The 21,654-nt window shown below is 45.7% G+C and overlaps 1 protein-coding gene across 1 annotated transcript in view; it reads right to left on the bottom strand.

The window, feature by feature from the left end:
* Positions 1-15,453: 15,453 nt before the first annotated feature.
* Positions 15,454-21,654, bottom strand: part of LOC144110945 (putative RNA-binding protein 46) — an 88,537-nt gene continuing 82,336 nt past the window's right edge. Inside the window, 1 exon segment of the mRNA XM_077644017.1 lies at positions 15,454-19,165. Coding sequence (XP_077500143.1) covers positions 19,098-19,165 — 68 coding nt within the window. The 3' untranslated portion in view covers positions 15,454-19,097.

Here is a 21,654-nt window from a genome sequence, read left to right as displayed (position 1 = left end):
CTGCGTGCTGCTTGGAGCTAAAGTAGCCACGCTCCTGCCTCAGCCAACGTTGCGGCGCACTGCGAGTTTTTGGGCACGCCGAGGGACACGAGCAGGGGCTTGCGGGGCGGGAGCTTCTTCCAGCATGGCTTGCGCACCGTGACGAGCGGCAACTCATAGAGCGCCGCCCCCAAAACCGCGGTTTTGTATAGCCGCAGCGCGGAAAACCCTGTGTTGAGTCGTCCCCGCGATCAGCGGCGAGGTCCCAAGAAGCTGTAAATTTTCGCTGCGACTCGCCGCTCAATCGCTCAGTCATGTGAACCACCACTCCGCCGCCAGATCACCATCATCCCTCCTACTAATTTCTTCCATATTTCTTTCCTGCTTTCACAGCCGCTTTTCTTGAAGCAGTTTCCTGTTGCGGAAAAAAAAACGAAGAAGTGCGCGTTCTGGGATAGAAGCGGCAAAGTTAAGCCAAAGTGCCTAGAAAACATGAAGGCATCAGAGGGCTTCTGGTCAGTACTGACGCGCTCAAAACAGTGCACACTGCCCATTCTGATAAATGCAAAACTTAATAAAACGGGGACGTTGCAATAAGAGGGATTGCGGTTCAAATTCGGTAAAGAATTATTTCAAGAAAGAAATAAGTCAAAGTAAACTTCGCCTTTTGTTATTGTAAGCTTAACTTTTGTTTCGCTTTTATTTAAAGTAAGCAGAAATTCATTGTGTGATCAAACAAACAGCAGACACGTTATAGTGTATGGGAATATACATCAGGAAAGGATCGATGGGGGTGATGGTTAAGGAAAGTGGCGCTTAACTTTTCGTCCATGGGCGTCACAAGTCGCACCGGGTAGTCCATTTGCATTCGAACTCAAAACTTTTTCCAGACTTCAGATGCCAGGCAGCAGCTGATAAGAACTTTGCAGATATAGCTCAGCTGCGCCATCGATGAAGATCAAAGCTGTCGACCATGGGTCAGCCTTAAATCACTGTCTCTTTGTGCGTCAAACTTGGACAAGATTGCAACGAAGTGCCGGAAACAAACCTAACAGAAGATGACGCTCAGCGCTTGTTAAGAAAAACACCCCTGCCGCCAAGGCCGCAATGAAGGCCAGATATACTGACTCATCCGTACAAGATATGGGAAAACTCGTTTAAGATGAATCATGTTAGCGGTTTAGGTAAAATCCTGACCACGCATACCGCTAGACACGGTCTGCTTCAGACCCAGCTAACTCTCCGGCAGCTAGCAACAAAAAGAAACGCGGGAAGATAGACATCAGCTTTCCTTTCCGGGTCAATAAAGACCCGGGGTTGGCTGTTGTTCTGATCAGAGCACGGTCAGGTCGCCAATTTTTCTGTTATTTGTTTTGGATGAAATTTCAATTTGTGCAGGACACTGATCTTGTCTGTAGATGATGACAGCAGAACCGGACTATGGTCTACTGTGATTGAATTTGTGCGTAGATGGTGTCTTCTGGAATGGACTATGTTATACTCTGAGTGAATGTGTATATGGACTGTGGCACTGCAGTGGACTATGTTCTACTGTGACTGAATATGCGTACAGATGGTGATTTCTGGAGTCGACTATGTTCTGCTGTGATCGAATGTGTGCATGGATGGTGACTGCAGGAGTGGAATACGTACCATTATGAGTGACTGTGCGCACAGCGAGGCAGACCGAACAGGTCCTTGGACATTATTAACTTATAAGTGACGCTACGGTGGAGCAATTGCCGGCAGAATAAGCAAGGCTAATCCCACCCGTAGCGTACAACAACTCAACTCAAGTCAACCATGTTGTGCCTTCGAAGATACGTATATCAGCGTCGAGTAAATAAGAAAGGTTAATGTAATTTTCATATTTGTATTGAATGATGCGAATACTTTAGACGAATTTGCGCACGTTCGCAGTTTTTTTAATGTGTCGTGTGTTCGCGTCGGTAATGACAAGTAATTGCAGTTTTTAATTGGAAAAACATTATTATAAAAAAATAACGGACTCAGTAAGGCAACGAAAACAATAATGTCCTACGAAGTAGAAATACTGATATTCCTGGAAGTTGTCCGCTGCGGTCCGTTTGGTTCTGCCCTCCTGAATTGATGCCAACAGCACCCCCGAAATTTTATTTATTTACTTATTTATTTCAAAGATGCCGCCAGCCTTAAATTAAAGCCTTCGGCAGGAGTGGGCAACACAAAAAGATTCAAACAGAATGTAGTGCAAATGCATATTAAGACACTGTCAACACAAGTTGCACCTACAAACATGTCTAGAAATAAATGCTACTTGTACAACGCGGCTGCAAAAGAAAACAGTAAAACATGGTAACCACAAAAAGAATAGTAAGCAGTGTACTGTTTAACCAGCGCGAAAATATATTTTAGATATTTGAGTTTTTCTCGGGTAGGCCGCATAAGCAATTTTATTTTTTGTAAACCACTACTACTTATGGATCGGCTGTGACTACTACCACCTCTCCCCTTCATAAGATCCAGGCATTCGTGCACAGGTATAACAGAACAAGAAGGATGTTGGGAGAAATGCAGTCCATCACCAAGTGCAAAGCGCAGAGACTGCCATGCAGCCCTTTTTTTAGCAGGAAAACTTATCTAGTGACTCAGAAGAGGGACTCCAGGGCCACCCCCTTCCTTTCCTAGGAAGGGGTTCGCCCAGGAAACACCTGGGCGATTGACTTCAGTGCGAAAACAACCTTCGCACTGAAGTCAGTCGCCCCCTCTCTCAAAAAACAACAATCACAGACTGGGATAAATTTCGGAATCTCCGGAAGGAATCCGCTACTAAGATATAACACCTTCCAAACTGGGTAACCCATATTGTAACCCGCATCATCCACAAATTAGATGTGGACAACAGCACCTTCATCTAATACTTAAACAAGACTGGTATCGCAACAGCAGCTAGAACCCCACCTCCCCCCAAGCTCAATAGACATATCGATGTGGGAAGCGAGAGCAGCCATGCACAGACTGTGCACCACGTCTGTGTCGGGCGCTGATAAAATCAACAAAATATTACAGAACCTGGACGAGAATTCAGTCAAAGCTGTAACCAAACTGTTCAACAAACACTGGAGGTAGGGCATTCTGCCCCCAGAATGGACCCACGCTGAGGTCACCTTTATTCTAAAGCCAGGAAAACCACTTCAATTGGGGAACCTTCATCCCATCTCACTCACCTCATGCTTAGGAAACCTACACCTACACGTTATTCACGGCCACCTCCAAACCCACATACACGAACAGGAACTCTTCCCCCATACGATGCTGGGATTTAGAAGCAACCTGTCCACGCAGGACGCAATGCTTCACATCTCGGAAGAATTTTTACACCCGAGATACAGAAATCACATGAGAGCACTGCTAGCCCTAGACCTCACGAAAGCGTTTTACAACATTCAGCATGAAGCCATACTAAACACTCTGACTTAAACGTAGGAACTAGAACACACACTTATATAACCACCTTTCTGAATAACAGGATGGCGGAGATAAGGTTTGGGTCTGCGAAATCCCCCCTTCCCCCTAGGAAGCAGGGGTGCACCCCAAGGCTCAGCTTTCTCCACTACTCTTCAACATCACCCTGATACCCATGGCCCAAAAATTAGAGTGCATCCCACATCAATCCCATTCCTTCTGCGCAGATGACATCACCCTGTGGACGACCACGGGAAATATCGGCGAAATGGATGGAACCCTAGCTCCAAGCGGGAGCGGACACGGTAACGAAGTGTGCGGCCTATATAGGCCTCGCACTCTCGTCGTCAAAATCCGAAATCCTGCTGCTCCACCCTACCGCGGACAGTAATAAAAAGGTGAACCCCTCTTTACAAGTGGAGGTCGATGGCCTCCCAGTAACAGAGGTACAGAAACTCTGTATTCTGGGAATGTTCATCCAAAGCAACGGCCTCAATACAGAGACCATCTCCAAACTCGTGGTCATGATGCATCAAACCATCAGGTTAATCAAAAGAATAGCAAACAAGCACCAAAGCATGCGAGAACACGACCTCAGCTAGGTGTAACGTCAGCATTTGTGATTAGTAGAATGGTATACTCACTCCCCTATCTCCACCTAAGATAGAAGCAGGAAGAGGCCTACAGGCAGACAGGCCTACAAATTGGCCCTAAATGTCCCACAAGGGACCTTAGACAACAGCCTCCTCCGCATGGGGGTCCACAACACTCAACAAAAACTGACTGAAGCCCACCGCACAGCACAGTTGGACAGACTATCCTCCACAAGCATGGGCAAACACATTCTAGCCACATTAAAGATTCAACCTATGTGTCCCCCTCCGAGCAATACCCACAGCATTCCTAAAAAAAAGCAAGGAAAAGCTAATCGTCCACCCACTACACAAGAACGTACACCGGATGAGAATTGAGATCCAACACAGAACGTACACCAAACCCACAACTGGGAAGGACTCTAAACCCGCCGCGGTGGCTCAGTGGTTAGGGCGCTCGACTACTGATCCGGAGTTCCCGGGTTCGAACCCGACCGCGGCGGCTGCGTTTTTATGGAGGAAAAACGCGAAGGCGCCCGTGTGCTGTGCGATGTCAGTGCACGTTAAAGATCCCCAGGTGGTCGAAATTATTCCGGAGCCCTCCACTACGGCACCTTTTCTTCCTTTCTTCTTTCACTCCCTCCTTTATCCCTTCCCTTACGGCGCGGTTCAGGTGTCCAACGATATATGAGACAGATACTGCACCATTTCCTTTCCCCCAAAACCAATTAATAATTAATAATAAAAAAAGGACTCTAAGCACGCAGATATGTAGTCTGGGAGAGGGCTCTGTCAGCACCGCCTCTATCCAACACCCTCTCAATGCTAAGGCCTCTCCACCGGCCGCGTGACGTCACGCCAAGGGACCGTGCAGGCCCCGCGCTCCGCGATTTCAGCGCGCCGCGCCCGTCTGCACTATTCGGGTACTGCCGTACGTAGCTGCCTTATAAGTGATTCCTTCATTTTCATTTTTGTCGTTGCTGCAGAAAAGAAATTCGCTAGTTTGTGCGCGCCTTAGGCTATCATTTTATCTGCTTTATATATTTTTTTTATTGCAGAACACCTTATTGTCAAGAAAGTTCGAGCTGCTAATACAGTTTTTTATAATAAACAATTTAGCATACGGCCGCCAATTTCGCATTATTGGTCATTATAATAAAAAATTGATTAGTTAATTTCAATTAATCATCTAATTATTAGGTTCTATCACGTACATGATGTCTGCCGTGCGGTAAAATCCATCCGCACAGACCGCACATGCGTATATCTAGTTGTTAAAGTAGAAGTTCGTGAACATTGAAAAAAAAAACACCGTCTACTGCGCATTGTGTTAGTTTTATTCTGTATTGTGGCAATAATGACACTCACAATAATGTTGCGCTGTTGAGTATTTGTACAGCTAATCTGACCCTTACAATAAAAAAAGACGAGACACCAGCAATGAAGTGTGCGCAAAGCATTTTTATTGCTTGGGAATAAAACTTACTTCTTCTTAAGCGTTGCTGCTTTCCGGGCTGCGGCCTTCTGCTGCGCATTGTCTTGTATGGCATCATTTCTTAGTTTGCAAAAGTTGTTTAGAACAACGTTGGTTGCAACGCGTACTACCAAGCGCAGGAGAGTTTGTGCAGTGTGGCCATTTTCACATGTCTCAATGTCGTGTTCGTCCAGGAGGGAAATCGTCTGTGAAATCACGACACCACGTTGATTTCTACAGGAGAGAAAATCTTCCGCGGTTGCTCCAAAAGACAACTTCTCTGCAACTAGTTTAGTCATCAGTACCATGTGAACTGTGCATGGCTGGGGAAACTTCAGCCCTCCTCTCGACAGGTTAGCTATCATGGCAGTATTTTCCGCTTCGATCTCTCGATTTTCAATCACCAATGTGCTGAAGCAAGCAGAACATGAAAGCTTCTTTAAAGCAGCATGAGCAGCGTATCCTGCAATGTAGACAATAGCATCCATGTCAGAGTGGGCGTGTGTAATATCGTCGTCGCTGACAGCCACAGAAAAGTTGCATGGGACAAGATCCTCACTTACGTCTTCAAACTCTGTTTCCTCGCGTGGAAATGTCAAAAGTTTTTGAAGACGAAGCTTCTTCTCACATTCGTAGAGCTGACGCACGGAAATGTGGTACTGTGATCCTGCCAGCTGGCGGTAACGGCCGAACCGGTCTTCTAGCGCATCCGTCTGAAATTTGCCCAGCAGTACGTACTTGAAGTGAAGTTCTTCTAAGCAGTAGCGCGAGAGTTCTACCAGAGAATAGCATGTCAGTCGCAAAGCACTGTGAGTCTCTTTCGTCAGCGAGCCACTGGTGATGTTTATTCTTGCCCAAGCGTCCAACCAGTCCACAACGCCGCTCAGGAAAGCTAACTGTGTGTCATCAACAGACCTTACAGGGTCTTGCATGCTGTCCCTTAGCCTCTGGCCTTTGCAAGGGGTCTTAACATTGACTATTTGCCACCATGTGAGGATAACGTCAATGAAAAGAGCAGTCGACTCAGCTTGAGGAATCTTGAACGCGGAACCATGTGTCCTGAGGGCATTTGAAACAAACTGATTAATGACGTCGAGAGCGAGCTTTACATTTTGCCGCTCCATTGAGGTTGGATTCACGGCTTTTGCGTTCAGTCTGTAAGCAGCCTTCACAAGCGACGTCTTCTCTGAAGAATAAAGCTGCCGCACAGCTGCGAAAGAAGCAGCTTTCATACGAGGAGGCCCTTCGGGCATTGCTCCACTCAAGTCCATTTCAGGGAAATAGAGGCATGTTCCAGGGTTTTTCTGGTTAATCCAATTGTTCCTAATGCACTTCAAGAGATGCACAGGATCGACCACGTAGAAAAGAGGGCGAGCGTTATCGGCTGGATGGGGATAGACAATGCTCACCTGAGGACTTGTAGCAAATAACGACATCATCTTGCGGTTCAGAGCATTGTTGTCCGTTATCACAGCGATAATTTTGAGCCCCATTTTCTCAACATTAATGATTATGTTCTTAGCATGCTCGTGCAAAATTTCTGCGCTCAGTTTGCTCACAGGTAATATGTGAATGACGTCCTTGTTTGCAGAAAGGAGTGATTGTACCATGAACACATGGGCTGTTGTTGCTGGTTCCGTTGAATGAACCGACGATCCTACTATTGTGCCCCCTTTGTAGTCGAAGTATGGTTTTATGTGGATCTCATCGATCATCAGGGTCACTGTCTTCTCGTGGTCTTTCATTGATTTGACTCGTTCTCGGATGTAGGAGAGACAGTGCGGTTGATTTTGCTCCACAAGAGGGTCAGCTTTGTAATTTGAGCAAACACGGCGCAGTGTGGAAGGATGGGGCAGAATGATTCTTGATGCAGCTCTTGTGAAGTGATATGCGTGAGGAGAAATTGAATTCAAAATACTGGCGAATACCAGCAGCTCTGCGCTATACACATGCTGTTTCGCGAGGAGAAGCTCTATCTGCTCAACCAGAAATTTCAGCAAAGAAGACTGTTCTTTCATCGTATCACTGTCCTCAATGAGGTCTGCAAGCAGTGAACCGACAAACTGCAATACTTTAGTATGTTTCGACTCTTTCGTCACCTCAGGTATATTATGCAAGCCTATCTCGAGTTCTTCTAGCAGCAAGGACAGGCTGGAGGTGTCGCATACTTGAGCTGGCAGAATCCTGCCTGAAGGAAGCGACAGAAGCTTCACTCCATTCAAGAAAACAGAAAGTGACAGATCAGGGAGAACTACCAAGGCGCATTTCACATTAGGTGAAGGATCATTCTCGATGAGAAGGAACCTAACGCACTGCTCATCGACAGAAACGGTCCAGAATTTCGTGTTGCAGATTCCAGGCAACTTAGATTTGAACTCCTTGTAAGATGAAACTTTGTTTCTTTTCTGTTCAAGCTCATTAGACTGAAGTGACTTCCTCATAGCCTCCTGCAAAGCAGCGTTTTCCCTTCTTGCTTTTTTCGTCTCTGGCGATTCACTCCGTCCAGGCGTTGAGGACAAGTATTTTGGGCAGTTTGGAAAAACAGAAGGCGCAGCATCAATCTTCAACTGTAGCCTGTCACGCTTCACCTCTATTATTTTCCCTGTCAGTTCATCTTGGTGTGACAACGTCGTAATGAAGTCGCCTGCGTGGAAGTGCAGTTCACACACCTGCACGAGAAAATGAAGCAAGGCCATTCGCCATGACTCTCCATTGCCTAAAACACTAAGTAAAAAGAGTCTGAATAGTGAACAGCTTTTACATATTTACACAGCTTTTACACAAGCCTTATGCACATCCACAGAACTAAATGCTTCCTGGACAATTCATACATAAGTGTAAGAAGTGATATCATTGCCTACAAAGACAGCATGCCTTTCCGGGAGCGACAGCTCACAACTAAGATAATTACCAGCGCCTATTAAGCAATATTTCAGAGTCTTACCCTCGAATGCTCTGTAGGTGTGAAATCCTTCCGTGGAATGGCTCGCAACCAGGCTTTTCTTCGTACTTCGTCTCTTGGGAAGCAATAAACACGTACTTTGGCACCATTCTGGTAGTTCCCGCGGCACCCGGGAACACAGCACCGGCCCATGTTTCACGAAGTTGCACTCGCTACACGGCAGGCAATCAGTTTCCCATTCGTGCGCTAGCACAGGTACGCACGCCACACAAGAAACGGCCACACGAAACAGACACAGCCGTGCGAGGAGCGAACGGAAATGCACCCAACGCCAGGCTGAAAGACTCAAGCAGCAGCTAGACGCTCACTGCAAGACTGCGTTCGTGTCTGTGCTTGCCCGGGCAAGCGCGAGCACATCGAGGGAGACAACCGAGCGGAGCGGAGCCGCGCTTGGTGAGCAGCCTGACCGGACACTTGGCGTGACGTAGCGCGTGTGGAAAGGAGGGCCTGGAGAGGCCTGAAGAAAGTATTTAGAGGGTGTTGCTCTATCGCCCTTTTGTTGTATCCCGTACCGTTGGGGAACTGCCCGGTCCGACTGCCCGGACAACACCCTCTAAATAGTGTTGGCCCGGAGCAGCCGGAGCACCACCACGTCAAGCACCCGCCACGTACCTACTTCGACCAACTCCCCCCTTTTATTCCAGTTCAATGATGAATATATATATACAGATGTGCGAGTCAGCTGACCAGATAGGGCGCATGCCTAGCGCCACCTAGTTTATACAAACATAACTACAAAATACAATACCACATTATTCCCCCTCAAAAGAGTTAGCAACTAACACTGGAAAAACACAATAAACACTCAATGTCTTTCATAGTCTTTAAACCACACTGGTGGTCTTCTTTGTCTCGTCGAATGCCTCAGTCCTGGAACGTCCCTTTCAACTGGCGTCTGAACAGATGGCTGCTGGGGTGGGTCGTGGTTCTCCTGCTGTGGTTCGCCAAGTGGTTTTGCTGATTCAGGCGAACAACTTTTCGGAACTGTAGGTGGTGGAACTGGTTGGGGGCAAGGTACCAGCCGACTCCGATTCCATGTGCGGCCATCATTGAGCTTGTAGGTATCTTGACCACATTGGTCCACAATGGTGAATGGACTCGAGTAGCTCAGAGCGCCCTTAGGCACGTGACCAGGCAACTTGACTCTCACCGGTTGACCTGTTGTTAATGGAGAGTACTTTGCAGCTCGTCGACGGTCAGTGTAAGTCTTACTTGCTTGTTGCCTTTGTGCTACTCTGCTGTGGATGGACTTCATCGCTGCCTGCGGATCTTGAAAAAACTCTTTACCTGGCGCTCCTACAAGATCAAGTTTTGTTCTGGGATGACGGCCGTGAAGAAGGACGGAAGGCTTCACTCCTGTGGTCGCATGCGGTGTGAAACGGTAGACTCCCAGGTATTCGGTGATAGCTTCCTTCAAAGGCCGATGTTCTTGTGCGCAGACTTGAACGTACTCTTTGAGTACTCGATTAAACCTCTCTACCTGCCCGTTAGCTTGCGGATGATAGACTGCCGAATACGTATGAGCGATGCCACGTTCTTTGAGGAAACTGTCAAACTCCAAGGCTGTAAACTGAGCACCATGATCACTCACAATCTCGTCTGGATATCCTTCCCTGCTGAAGATGCTTCGCAGAAAGGAGATGACTGTTGCAGTTGTCACCCTTGCTGAGAAACAAACCTCAGGCCACTTGCTGTAGTAATCGATGGCTGTAATGGCAAAACGGCAATCTGCCGGCACTTCGGAAAAAGGGCCCACAATATCGATGCCTAGCTTCTGCCATGGTGCAGATGGGAATGCAACTGGCTGCAGAGGTGGTGTCACGGGTTTTGCAGACTTGTCAACAGATTGGCATACCGCGCAGGATGCAATGAATTGTTCTACTTGCTTGCACATAGCAGGCCACCAGTATTGCTCACGTAGTCGCTGCTTTGTCCTCGTTATTCCCGGATGAGACTCGTGGGCTGCGTCAAGAAGCCGTGCTACGAGGGACGAAGGTACTACAAATTTGTCACCACGAAGCAGGAGGTCTCCAACGACTGAGAGCTCAGTTTGCACCCGGTAGAACGGAACTGCTTCGGCAGGCAACATCTTCACTGCGGGCCATGCCGATGTCACCCACTTTATAACCTGCTGCAGCAACGGGTCCTGCATCGTTTCAATGACAAACTCTTCATGAGTAATGCATGTTGAGACAACACAAACAGTCTCTTCTTCCTCTTCCTCCACACGACCTGGAAGGGGCATCCTTGAAAGAGCATCAGCAACAGTATTCTTGTCACCCTTGTGAAATTCAATCGTGAAGTTGTATGCCAACAGCCTGGCGTGCCACCTCGCAATCCGGAACGGTCGGCGACCTACTCCCTTTGTACTAAGGAGTGTGACCAGAGCCTGGTGATCGGTGCGTAATATGAATGAACGACCCCAAAGGTACACTCTCCAATATTCGCATGCCCACAAGCAAGCAAGGGCTTCCAATTCCCCTACAGAATACTTCTGTTCCTGTGAAGTAAGCCTGCGAGAAGCAAAAGCAATCGTCACCAGTTCATCATTCCTTGTCTGTTGCAACACTGCTCCCAAGCCAATGGATGAGGCATCCGTAGTGACAATAATGTCACCCGCAGGATCAAATAGCTGTAAACATCTTGTGGCCAGGGAACATTTCAGTTGCTCGAAACAAGCTTGTCTTGCAGGGTTCCATGTGAATGTGGCATTCTTACGTAGCAACTCTCGAAGAGGCTCGACAACCACCGCATAGTCAGGTATAAATTTGGCGTAGTAGCCTACCATGCCCAAGAATGAGCGCAGAGTACCGACATTTGTTGGGGCTGGCACAGCCTTGATGGCGTCAATGTTACTTTGTAAAGGGCGTATTCCCTTGTGACTGATCCTGTGACCAAGGAAGTCGACTTCTTGCACATTAAAAATGCATTTGTCATTCAACTTCAATCCAGCCTTTGCAATCAAGTGCAAAACTTGTTTCAAATTCTTGAAGTGCTCTTCACGTGTGCTTCCGTACACAATGACATCATCTATGTAGCACAAAGTGTTTTTGCAGTTCTGCAAAATAGTGGCCATCATTTTCTGAAACGCAGACGGTGCTGATGCAAGACCGAAACAGACGCGCTTGAATCTGTACAGTCCACTATCGGTTATGAAGGTAGTCAGTTCCCTGCTTTCAGGGCTTAGCAGAACTTGGTGATATGCAGCTGCTAAATCAATCTTTGAAAAGTAATTTGCGCCATGAAGTTTGTGCAATATTTCTTCCGTGTGCGGCAGTGGAAATTTGTCAACGACAATCGCTTTGTTTGGTTCGCGCAGATCGACACAAATTCTTATCTTGCCGTTTTTCTTTGCTACTACTACGATTGGAGACACCCATTCAGACGTGTCAATCTTTTCTATGACATTTTCTTGCTCAAGGCGCTGCAGCTCTTCGCGTACTCGGTCTCGCATTGAAAATGGCAAACGCCGCAACTTAGCAACAACAGGCGTGATTCCTTCTCTTATCTTGACCTTATGGACAAAATTTGTTGCAAGCCCTAACTTGCCATCAAACAAGTGCGGAAACTGGCAAAACAGTTCACGGTCAAGGCCTTCTGGCGCTTGCGTAATATGGGTGCATTGCAATGACGTACCGTTGATTTGCAGACGCAGCGTTTCGACAGCGTCGATGCCGAGAATGTCAGTACCGTCCTTGACGACGTAGAAGAGAATGACGGCCTGCCGATCCTGGAAGATGACTGGCGCCATGAAACACCCCTCGATGGTTATTCTGCGGCGAGAGAAATCGTAGAGTGACGCTGATGTTGGCTGCAAAGGGAAGCGTTTCAACCTTGAATACGTGGCGTTCGACAGAATGGAGACAGCAGAACCCGTGTCTACGAGGAAACGTATAGGAACATCTTGTACGAAGACTTCTGTGTGTATCCCTCCTTTGCACTGCCGGTCGAGAAGCAACACGTTGAGATCGCCGGATGCACTGCAGGTGTCGACTTCTCGGACAGCAAGAGCCCTTTCGTCAGGCATGCCGCTTCTACAGACACGCTGAAAATGTCCTCGTTTGCCACATTTGCTGCAAGTTTTACCCCGCGCCTTGCATGTCTTGGAATCTGCAAGATGCCCTGAAGACCCGCAACGGAAACAGGACTTCGGCTGCTGCGAACGCGGTAACTGCGTTTCTGAGCGGCATGGCATCCGATGTTTTTCGACCTTTTGAACGCTCGCAGCCGATGACTGCAGCTCAAGTGAGTATTTCGTGGCTTCTTCGATACTGTTTGCAATAGCCAGTGCGCGTTCAAGAGTGAGCGAAGTGCCTTCAAGCAGTAAGCGTTCCCGAAGAACAGGGTTGCACGTTTTCGCTACAAGTTGGTCACGAATAAAATCGTCAGCCTGCTTACCGAAGTCGCAACTTAATGCCAGCTCACGCAACGCCGTGACGAACGCTGTTGCCGTCTCCCCGGGCAGTTGGGTGCGTTGTCCGAACCGATGCCGCTCCACGACGACGTTCGTTTTAGAAGTGAAGTAAGCGTCCAACGTAGTCACCGCTGCATCGTACTCGTCGCTCGTACCGCTTCCTTCCTTTCCTTCTGTAGGCGGCGTCGACGATTTCTCCTCCGGCAACGCGTAGTACAAGCGTTGGCCTTCCACACCCAAACAGTGTAGCAGCAAAGCTTTACGGCGCGCAGGTGGGTGAGCGTCGCTCCCGGACGCCAGGAGATAGTTCTTGAAAAGGCGGTGCCACTGCGTCCAAGGAATGGCGGGCTTCCCGGGCGTCGGCAGGAACTCGGGCGGTTGATGCAGGCTCATTGCTTCCGCGTTCGGTTACTTCACCACTCGTCGCCAACTGTTGTATCCCGTACCGTTGGGGAATAATGTGGTATTGTATTCTGTAGTTATGTTTGTATAAACTAGGTGGCGCTAGGCATGCGCCCTATCTGGTCAGCTGACTCGCACATCTGTATATATATTCATCATTGAACTGGAATAAAAGGGGGGAGTTGGTCGAAGTAGGTACGTGGCGGGTGCTTGACGTGGTGGTGCTCCGGCTGCTCCGGGCAGTTCCCCAACGGTACGGGATACAACACCTTTCCCAAAAAGAGCTGACATCTGCGCATTCGTGAACGTTAGCCATGGCTGTACACAATGTTTATAAGAGTTAATTCTTTCACAATAAGATCTGTTGCAAGTTGCAGCGCACGTCCTTGTCGTCTCGACTGTGTCCACGTTTTTTTAACGCTGCTTTTTCTGGAAAATACGCACCTAAGCCACGTATAAAAAACATGCGGACAATGAAGATGCAGTCTATAGACATGGCAGAATATCGATGCAACCCAGCCTACGCGCTAAGCGTGGTGTCACACGACCTCAAACACAAGGCCTCGGGCTCAATAAGGGCAATCCCCTCCCTCGAAGTGGAGAGGCAGCCATAGCATCTTCCACTGCCACACTCATAATGAGCGACTGCAAAACTGCAATCAAGAATTTTGCAAAAAGACAGATCTATTTTGACACCTCCAAAATTCTTCAATCAAGCCCCCACGACCCCAGACCAGTTCAATTAGTTTGGGTGCCAGCCCACACAGGCAACCATGGAAACAAGGAGGTGCACTCTGCTCGAGCATATATCATCTGAGCAGGCCAAACAGTTGAGAGGGATTGTGCGAGGGACAGACTAATCCCCTACAGTGAAATCACGCTACACTGTAGAGAGGTAAGGCTCATATATCCACCACCACACCACACCCTCATGAAGGAACAACAGACTACATGGAAGCAACTCCAGTCCAGAATGTTTCCTTCACCAGCCTATCTGGCACAAATATGGCCGCGTAAATACAAACCCGAATGCTCTCTTTGTGGGGCTCCGAGAGCAAACTTCAAACATACTATTCATATGCAGAGAACTCCAACCACCATCTCGCTTGAACCTCACAGACCTAGAATGTCGGGAGATCGCGGTCTCTAGCTCAGAGCCGGCCTCGCAGACGAGGCTGGTGGAATGGACAGAGAAGTACTCCAGAAGTCGTAGACTGATGGCCGCCACCCGGGATTAAGAACCAAGCCAACCAAACCTCCTGCAACACCTCGTCAATCATCAAACCTCCTGCAACACTTCATCAATAAAGTTTTAACCTACCTACCTACCTCTAGCTACCGCAGTTTCCACACACCACGAAAGTCTATTTGCTTTTCTTAATCTACCCCTGCCTGGCGGATTAGACGAGCTCATGACTCTGAAAATTGAAGGCCAGCCGACTTTGGTGATGGGGACTTTCTCTTTTTTGTAATCTCTAACTGGAGGCTCCTCCTCATTCCTTCACTCTCTAGGACAGGTTTAAACTTGTTGGTCCCCCCTGACACCAGCTGCAGCTGCGAGCTTCCTTTCTCTTTATGTTGTTATTTCGTTGAGGCGGAGACTTGCATTCCGCAATGCAGAGCGTTTCCCTCTCTTGACTGGGCGGCGGCAGTGGCACTTTTCTGCCATGGCTTTCTGACGCCGGCGGGTTTTTTCGCACAATGAGCCAAGTAATGTTCTCTTAATAAAATAGCAAAAACTATGCTTCTTGGGGAAATGGATTAAAACAATGCAAAAACTTTATGCTGAAAATTCTTTGCTAAGAGATAAAAAACCAGAGTGCACCTGCAGCATCTATAAAAACTTTTCGAGTGCAAACGTAAAAAAATTGATTTTTGCAGTTTTAGTGAGACCCACTTTTTGGCTGTCAAATTCAAAGGGCTGTTATATGACGAGGAAATTTTTTACCCCAAAGTTGGTTCAATAATGACCCAAAAATTTTATGCAAAATATAGCAGGGGTTCAGCACGAACTCTGGTTCGTTTGATCTGGTATTATCCTTTAGTAACAGGAATGGTGCCCAACAACAGAGTTTGTAGTCTGTCTGCAAACTACAAACAAGTTTGTAGTTTGCATTCTGTTTTTAATGCAGACACTTCAGCATTCGCAAGAGAAAGAGCTCTTGATTTAACCAGAAGCACAAACGAAAGTTAAAGGCACTTTTATTAAACACTACAAAGAACACACTCAAGCCACTTGTGAGTGTGGTGCACACTGCATGAACAACCATAAATAACATCAACATATAACCCTGCCACAAACGTGTCAGCACATAAGATTTAGCAACAAAGCAAGAAAATAACATGAAAGGGGGCAAATGTGCATAGGTGTCTGCATATCACAAAAAAAAAAAAAAAATTTTTGGTTTTGCAGCATAGCTGGCACAGGGCAATGCTTGTTAAAAAACATTACACATAAAAGCACACAAGTACAACTCTGTCAAGGAGCTTGGATATTTGTAGACTTCACGAAAAGATATGTGCAGGCATATGCAGAAGTTTCTGGAACAAGGAAGGCACAAACAAACCCCAATTTTATCGCTGCCAGTTGGCGCAGCCAGACATTGATGGCGGTAGGGTGAAAGTCACGTATTCATGTCGAAAGTCCATGGAAAATTCTTCATGGCTGCGTGCTCCACGTGGCAAGAAACTTTGTTTTGTAGCTTCTGTGTACTGAAAACTTCTGTAGACATCTGCATATTCCAGCAGAAATGGCATTTTAAACTGCATCACTTTACCATCAAGAAGTCAGCAAAGTATTTCAAATACCCATGATCCTAATGTAGTCACTCGCTCAATGTTTTTATCACAAGAGCACTTCAATGAATAGAATTTTACACCCACTGAAAAAGATTCCCAAGGAACAATAATGACTTAGACTGCCCAAGAGACAAATATAGATTCCAACCGAAGCCCACAGACACTTTTATGCATACCTGCATAATTATTAAAAACAGGAGCGGTACCAATTAAAAAATTTATAGTTAAAAAAGAAAAACTGAAAACTGAACAAATGAGGCAATTAGAATTCTATGGTTATTGCAAGCTGATATTAATCTCAATGAAAGAATAAATAATTTTAGCTTGAAATATGAATTTCACATTTTTTGAAATTAAAAATAACTTATCTGAACAGTTCTCCGGCTTTGAAGCATACAAAGCAGCACCTTGGAATTCAAATATTTACAGGTGACAAATACTACAACTTGCACCCATAGACAAACTTGTACTGTCGACAAATCCAATTTTTTCTGCAAATAGTAGTGTTCAAAGCCATACATTCTTAATTTCCCAGTAATGCTTCGATGTAATTTGGTAGTCATTCAGGTAGTACTGTTTACCACTTCAGGTCACACTTCGACACAGCATTTATATCAATGCCTATCAAAACAACTCACCTCTGAGAAAAAATGAAACGTATGGCAGGACACATAGACACATAGATAACATCCACAATGTCCTCAATGAAACTGGCCTTTTTAAGAAAACAAGCCCCTCATGCTTGAGGATGCAATAAAGAAACAGCCTGAAACAAAAACTCTGCAAAGGCATACAGAAGTCGCACACATTTATGGTATCTTAAAGAACTTGGAATGTAAAAGAACATGGAATGTGGAAAACTCGTGTACAAGAATGAAGAAACATGACACTATATGCAAAAAGCCTTTGGTAGCTAGCATGTGACTAGAGGGACTCACCCATGACAACCCAAGTAAGAAGCACACTCTATTGGAAAAGCCAGGAGAACAACATATGAGCCAAGGAAAGAAAGTAAAAAGGCTTAATACTATAAACTCTTAACAGCACAAAGAAGTGATAAAACAGACATGAAACATGACATTTGGCACTGCTACATGTAGAAGCTATGAGCAAAGATAAGGAATGTACGAGCTTGGCAGAACTACTTATGGGTCATTCATTAAAAGGAAAGACATTAACCATCACAACTTGAATAGCAACCTCACATTAAAAGAAAAGACATTAACCATCACAACTTGAATAGCAACCTCAGGCACAACGGTGCTCTACTGACTCAGTCAAGAGCTCCAGTGCAAAAATGAGAAAAAAGTTAATGAAGAAAAAACGAAGAAAAACAACCACTTAAACCCAAAACAACGATACCTTTGTGCATCTGTTGTGATGTTACAGGCTGGCCGACTCTCGTGCCAAGTATGGTGTTGCTTGGAAAAGAGTGCATTACTGCCTTTACTGTCTAAACCCCATGATCTGTGTTCTGGTTTCGAACACAGCAAACATACCGCTTACTGCCACATTTGGCTCTGGTCCCTGTTAGTTTTAATGCAGAACATATAATGCCTGTTAAGTACGCATCATCTGCAGTTATGCCAGGGCTAAGAAGTGGGATTTGACAGCCAGTGGTGGTCATTTGTTGCTGCTTAGAAAGTGAGAGCTGCAACAGATTCCCTTTCCCGAGATATGAATGAGAGATGTGCCACCATAATTTCTCTGGCAAATAAAATTTAACATTACACAGTGGCACTGACAATAAGTGCCTGGAATTATCTTGCACCAAAAAAAGCCACTCCTGCAGCCAAGCATTGCACCAAGCAAAAGCTGACCAACAAATGCCACCACTGAGTGAGATCAGAGCACAGACAGTGCAGTGGTTTAACTTAGAAATACAACTGCCTAATCTAGTAACACAATGTGCGATATAAAAAAAAGGCACACCTTTGCAAGCAAGGCAATGAAATATTCGACGCTGGCTGCTATGAAAGCAACCATCACATAAACCAGAGAACATTAGGAAAGGCTACAACTGCACCTGGGTGCCTGCTGGGTACCACTCATGCTCCCAGCAACAGCCTCAACAGTTTAAAACTAATTTAAAAACTCTCAACTCAGAATTAAAACCTGTGGCATAAATAACAGTGAACGGAAGCAGCAACTTGATGAAAACTGCACCATTAGAAAATTCCCCCATTTTCGAACACCCAAGGTTTCAGCACGGATTTTGTGACCCATTATCAAGCACAGCCAGACACCGTCAAGAAACTGTTACAGAAATTGAAAAGAAAAAAAATATTGTGCCACATGACTACTCTGCAAATGGCCCATCCTCTTTAAAAAAAACTGCAACTTCAATTTCATTCCTGAAATTTCAAAGCATTTGTCAACATGGGCAGAATTTAGTCACTTTAATTCTAGCATGCTTTGATGTAAAACACCTAAAAGGACAAATTTCACAGTCCATACAGCTCTCATTATACACTAAACTGTGCTCCAAATTCATAATCCTCATTGCATTTTTCTCCTGGACTGGAACTGCTCTTAAATCTATGTACACAAAAAGTAACCATATCAAGCTTAATTAGGGGCTCTAAAACATGCCTGAATACTGTGCTCCAAGGTGTCCTCAAGTCAAAACACTGACGATGGCACTACACAACTCCGTCGTGTTCATAAACTTTTTTCAGCATTATGGAAATCAGCTGGTGCAGTTCATCTTTATGCTGTAAAGGCTAAAAGCTTACACTACATGGAATAACCACAGTAAAAGACTAAAAAGGTAACTGCCAACTCCACAGAGTATATGTCCATGGCAAGACTGTCAAAACACTAAAAAGGTTACTGCCAACTCCGCAGAGTAAATGTCCATGGCAAGACTGTCAATGCTGCTGCAAATCTTTAACACACCAAAAAACAAATGCTCACAAAACAAGTTTCTTTAGCTAAACTGAGGGTACAGCTGCCTGGCTGCACTTCAGTAAAAATGGAATCCAAGAAAGTGCAAAACGCAATTCACGAAGATGCTAGATGCACATCAATTTAGGATGCTGCATTACAGTAACCAGGAATAAAGTACACTGGCCGGGCACTTGTGTTGAGGTAGACGCCTGCGCATAATTAAAAACAAATGGAGGGAGAGAAAGAGATGGGTGAAGCAGACAGGTCACAGTTATAACAACAATAAGAGTTTCACGGTCAGCTGCTAAAACGGCAATGCTGTATGAAGAGGTAGGTAATTAGAGGTAATTAATAATCTATTTATGCAACATAAATGTGTAAAGACATTGTTCTCATGTTAGGGGTTTTGATGAACCAATAGAGATATGACCAAATGGTCATGCATCTGACGGCGCTCTACAGTGGTCACACAATCCATCGATCATGATAAGGCCTATAGTTTACCGCGATTCCAGGGAAAATCGTTAATTTTAGCATTTCTTGCGGAATTGTATGCAAGCAGCCACATTGTCTCTTTTGGTTCTATTATTGCTGTATCAGAAGGAACGATAGTACTATAGAAAAACAAGTGTTTTACCTTATTCACACGAATATAATGCGAGGGGGCAGTTCGAGAATGCAATCTCAAACTTTTAAGGCCAACCACAGCCTTACAAGACTTGGATGTTTTAGAGAAGTTTGAGGTATCCTGAGTGAATGCAGACATGTTCAGAGGACTGATGAAAAGATCATCCAGATGCCATGAAACCCAGAATAAACTTTTACACACTATCTATTTTCTTCCAGAAGCTATTCATTCAGGGTGTCTGTACTTCATTACCACTCTATTTCCTCTGAATTTGCACCTTTGATTTTTTTTCATAGAAAAATACCTCCACTGGTGTTGTTTATATCTTTTTCACTATCAGTTAAACAGGCAAAATCCTCTGTAGAATCGTTACAAGGTCTCCGATGGGCAAGCTTTGAGCGGTAAACTGTTTATTGTGATGGATCCTGCCTGCTTGGCTCAAAACATAAGCCATAGGATGATGCACTAAACCAAAGTGATAATTACGTGTAACCTCTTATTGTGACTTCGTGAGTGCCAATGACACCACTGAGGGGTGTTCTCCATATCTGTGTTTTGATGGTAAATAAAAGGTCTGCAGCACGAGCAGAAAAGAAGTCTCACTCTGTACTGCATCAAGAACTTCCTTCAACAGGAAGCCATAAGTGAAATCCACTCCAATCAGTGCACCTTTAAGAGCTTGCCTGACTGCAGGGAACTACGGTTGTACAAACACTGCATACATCCTGGACTGACGCCCAACCAATGCTACTCTAGTCGCCTGTCTGTTGTAACACTGCGAAAGGCGCAAGAGTTCACATTGTTGCATACTTTCCATCACTACTGCCACCTGAAAGAAGCAAACTGTAACCGATTCGTTTCGTGTTCTGCACATCCCTATCTAAGTGAGTAGCGTACGTTTCTCCGCTCTGCTCCATGTAAGCATTTTTCAAATAACAAAACATTATAGCTGTAGAGCTCCATAAACTGAACCTGTAGCTTTGCAATGTTCAAAAATACATGGTAACAAATGAAGTTGGGTGAGATATTGCCACAGAGCTTACATACCGTTTATGAAAATTTCCCTGCTGAGAGTTTCTTTGACTTTCTCACTGAAAATTTCCACACATTGTCTCAAAAGTTAATAACATTAAATAGTAATTAGATAGTAACAAAGTAAGAGACACCGCTCTCTGCACAAAGCAGCCACCACTGACAGAATCACTTTTTTGTACCTTGCATTTGTTTTAAAGCGAAAAGCTTCACTACGCCAACTTTTCAAGCAGTCAACGGGGCCGTAAGTTTGGCCTTGAATGTAGCTAAATGTCAAACCATGAGCATAACTGGTGGTAGCCAGGCTCGCACACACGACGTCAGCTACAGCAGCGACGCCAGTGGCTGTTACACCAACTATCTCAACTTTGACCTTGACCTTCAGTCAAGCATCTGCTGGCATCGCATGTGCAGGTCATGAAAGTGGGTTCTGCATAAAACGCCCGTGCCCTTTGATGCGTTCAGCGGAACGCTAGGTGCGATCAATGCGATGCCTGCCATCGAGAGCGGCAGATGTGTGCTCCATCACCGCGTTGCAGAGAGGAGGAAAGGAGGCATCCCAGGTGTGCTGCCTACTCCCTCCGTGACGTCACACACCTTGACCAAGCGGAGCAGGAAAGCGTCTGCTGAAATTGCATGCGCAGGGCATCAAAGTGGGTTCTGCATAAAAGTCCGGTGCACTTTGATGCTTTCAGCCTAACGCTAGGTGTGTGCGATGCGACGCCTGCCGTGGAAACCGCCAGTCGTTCGACCACAAACGTAGCCAGGGAGATGCAGCTTTTCACTTTCGACCAGGGTTAACCAGAGCTAAACCACCAGCAATTTTTTCTTAAGTTCTTTCTGGTGCTTAGCTCACGTTATTGTGACATACTTTGTACATAGATGCAGGTACTTGCACAAAATGCAGAAAGGATGCAACACACCTCAAAAGCAATTGCAAGAAAAATTGGAGCCATCACTATAACAAAGCTGCTAACTGCCAAGCCAGGCTTTACATAAGCAGCAAGCTAAGCAGTAGGAAATATGCCAAAAACGTTT

The sequence above is a fragment of the Amblyomma americanum genome, chromosome 11, assembly GCF_052857255.1.
Source record: "Amblyomma americanum isolate KBUSLIRL-KWMA chromosome 11, ASM5285725v1, whole genome shotgun sequence".
Classification (NCBI taxonomy): domain Eukaryota; kingdom Metazoa; phylum Arthropoda; class Arachnida; order Ixodida; family Ixodidae; genus Amblyomma; species Amblyomma americanum.
Note: the sequence above shows the minus strand (reverse complement) of the source record. Positions and strands in the feature narration are given on the sequence as shown.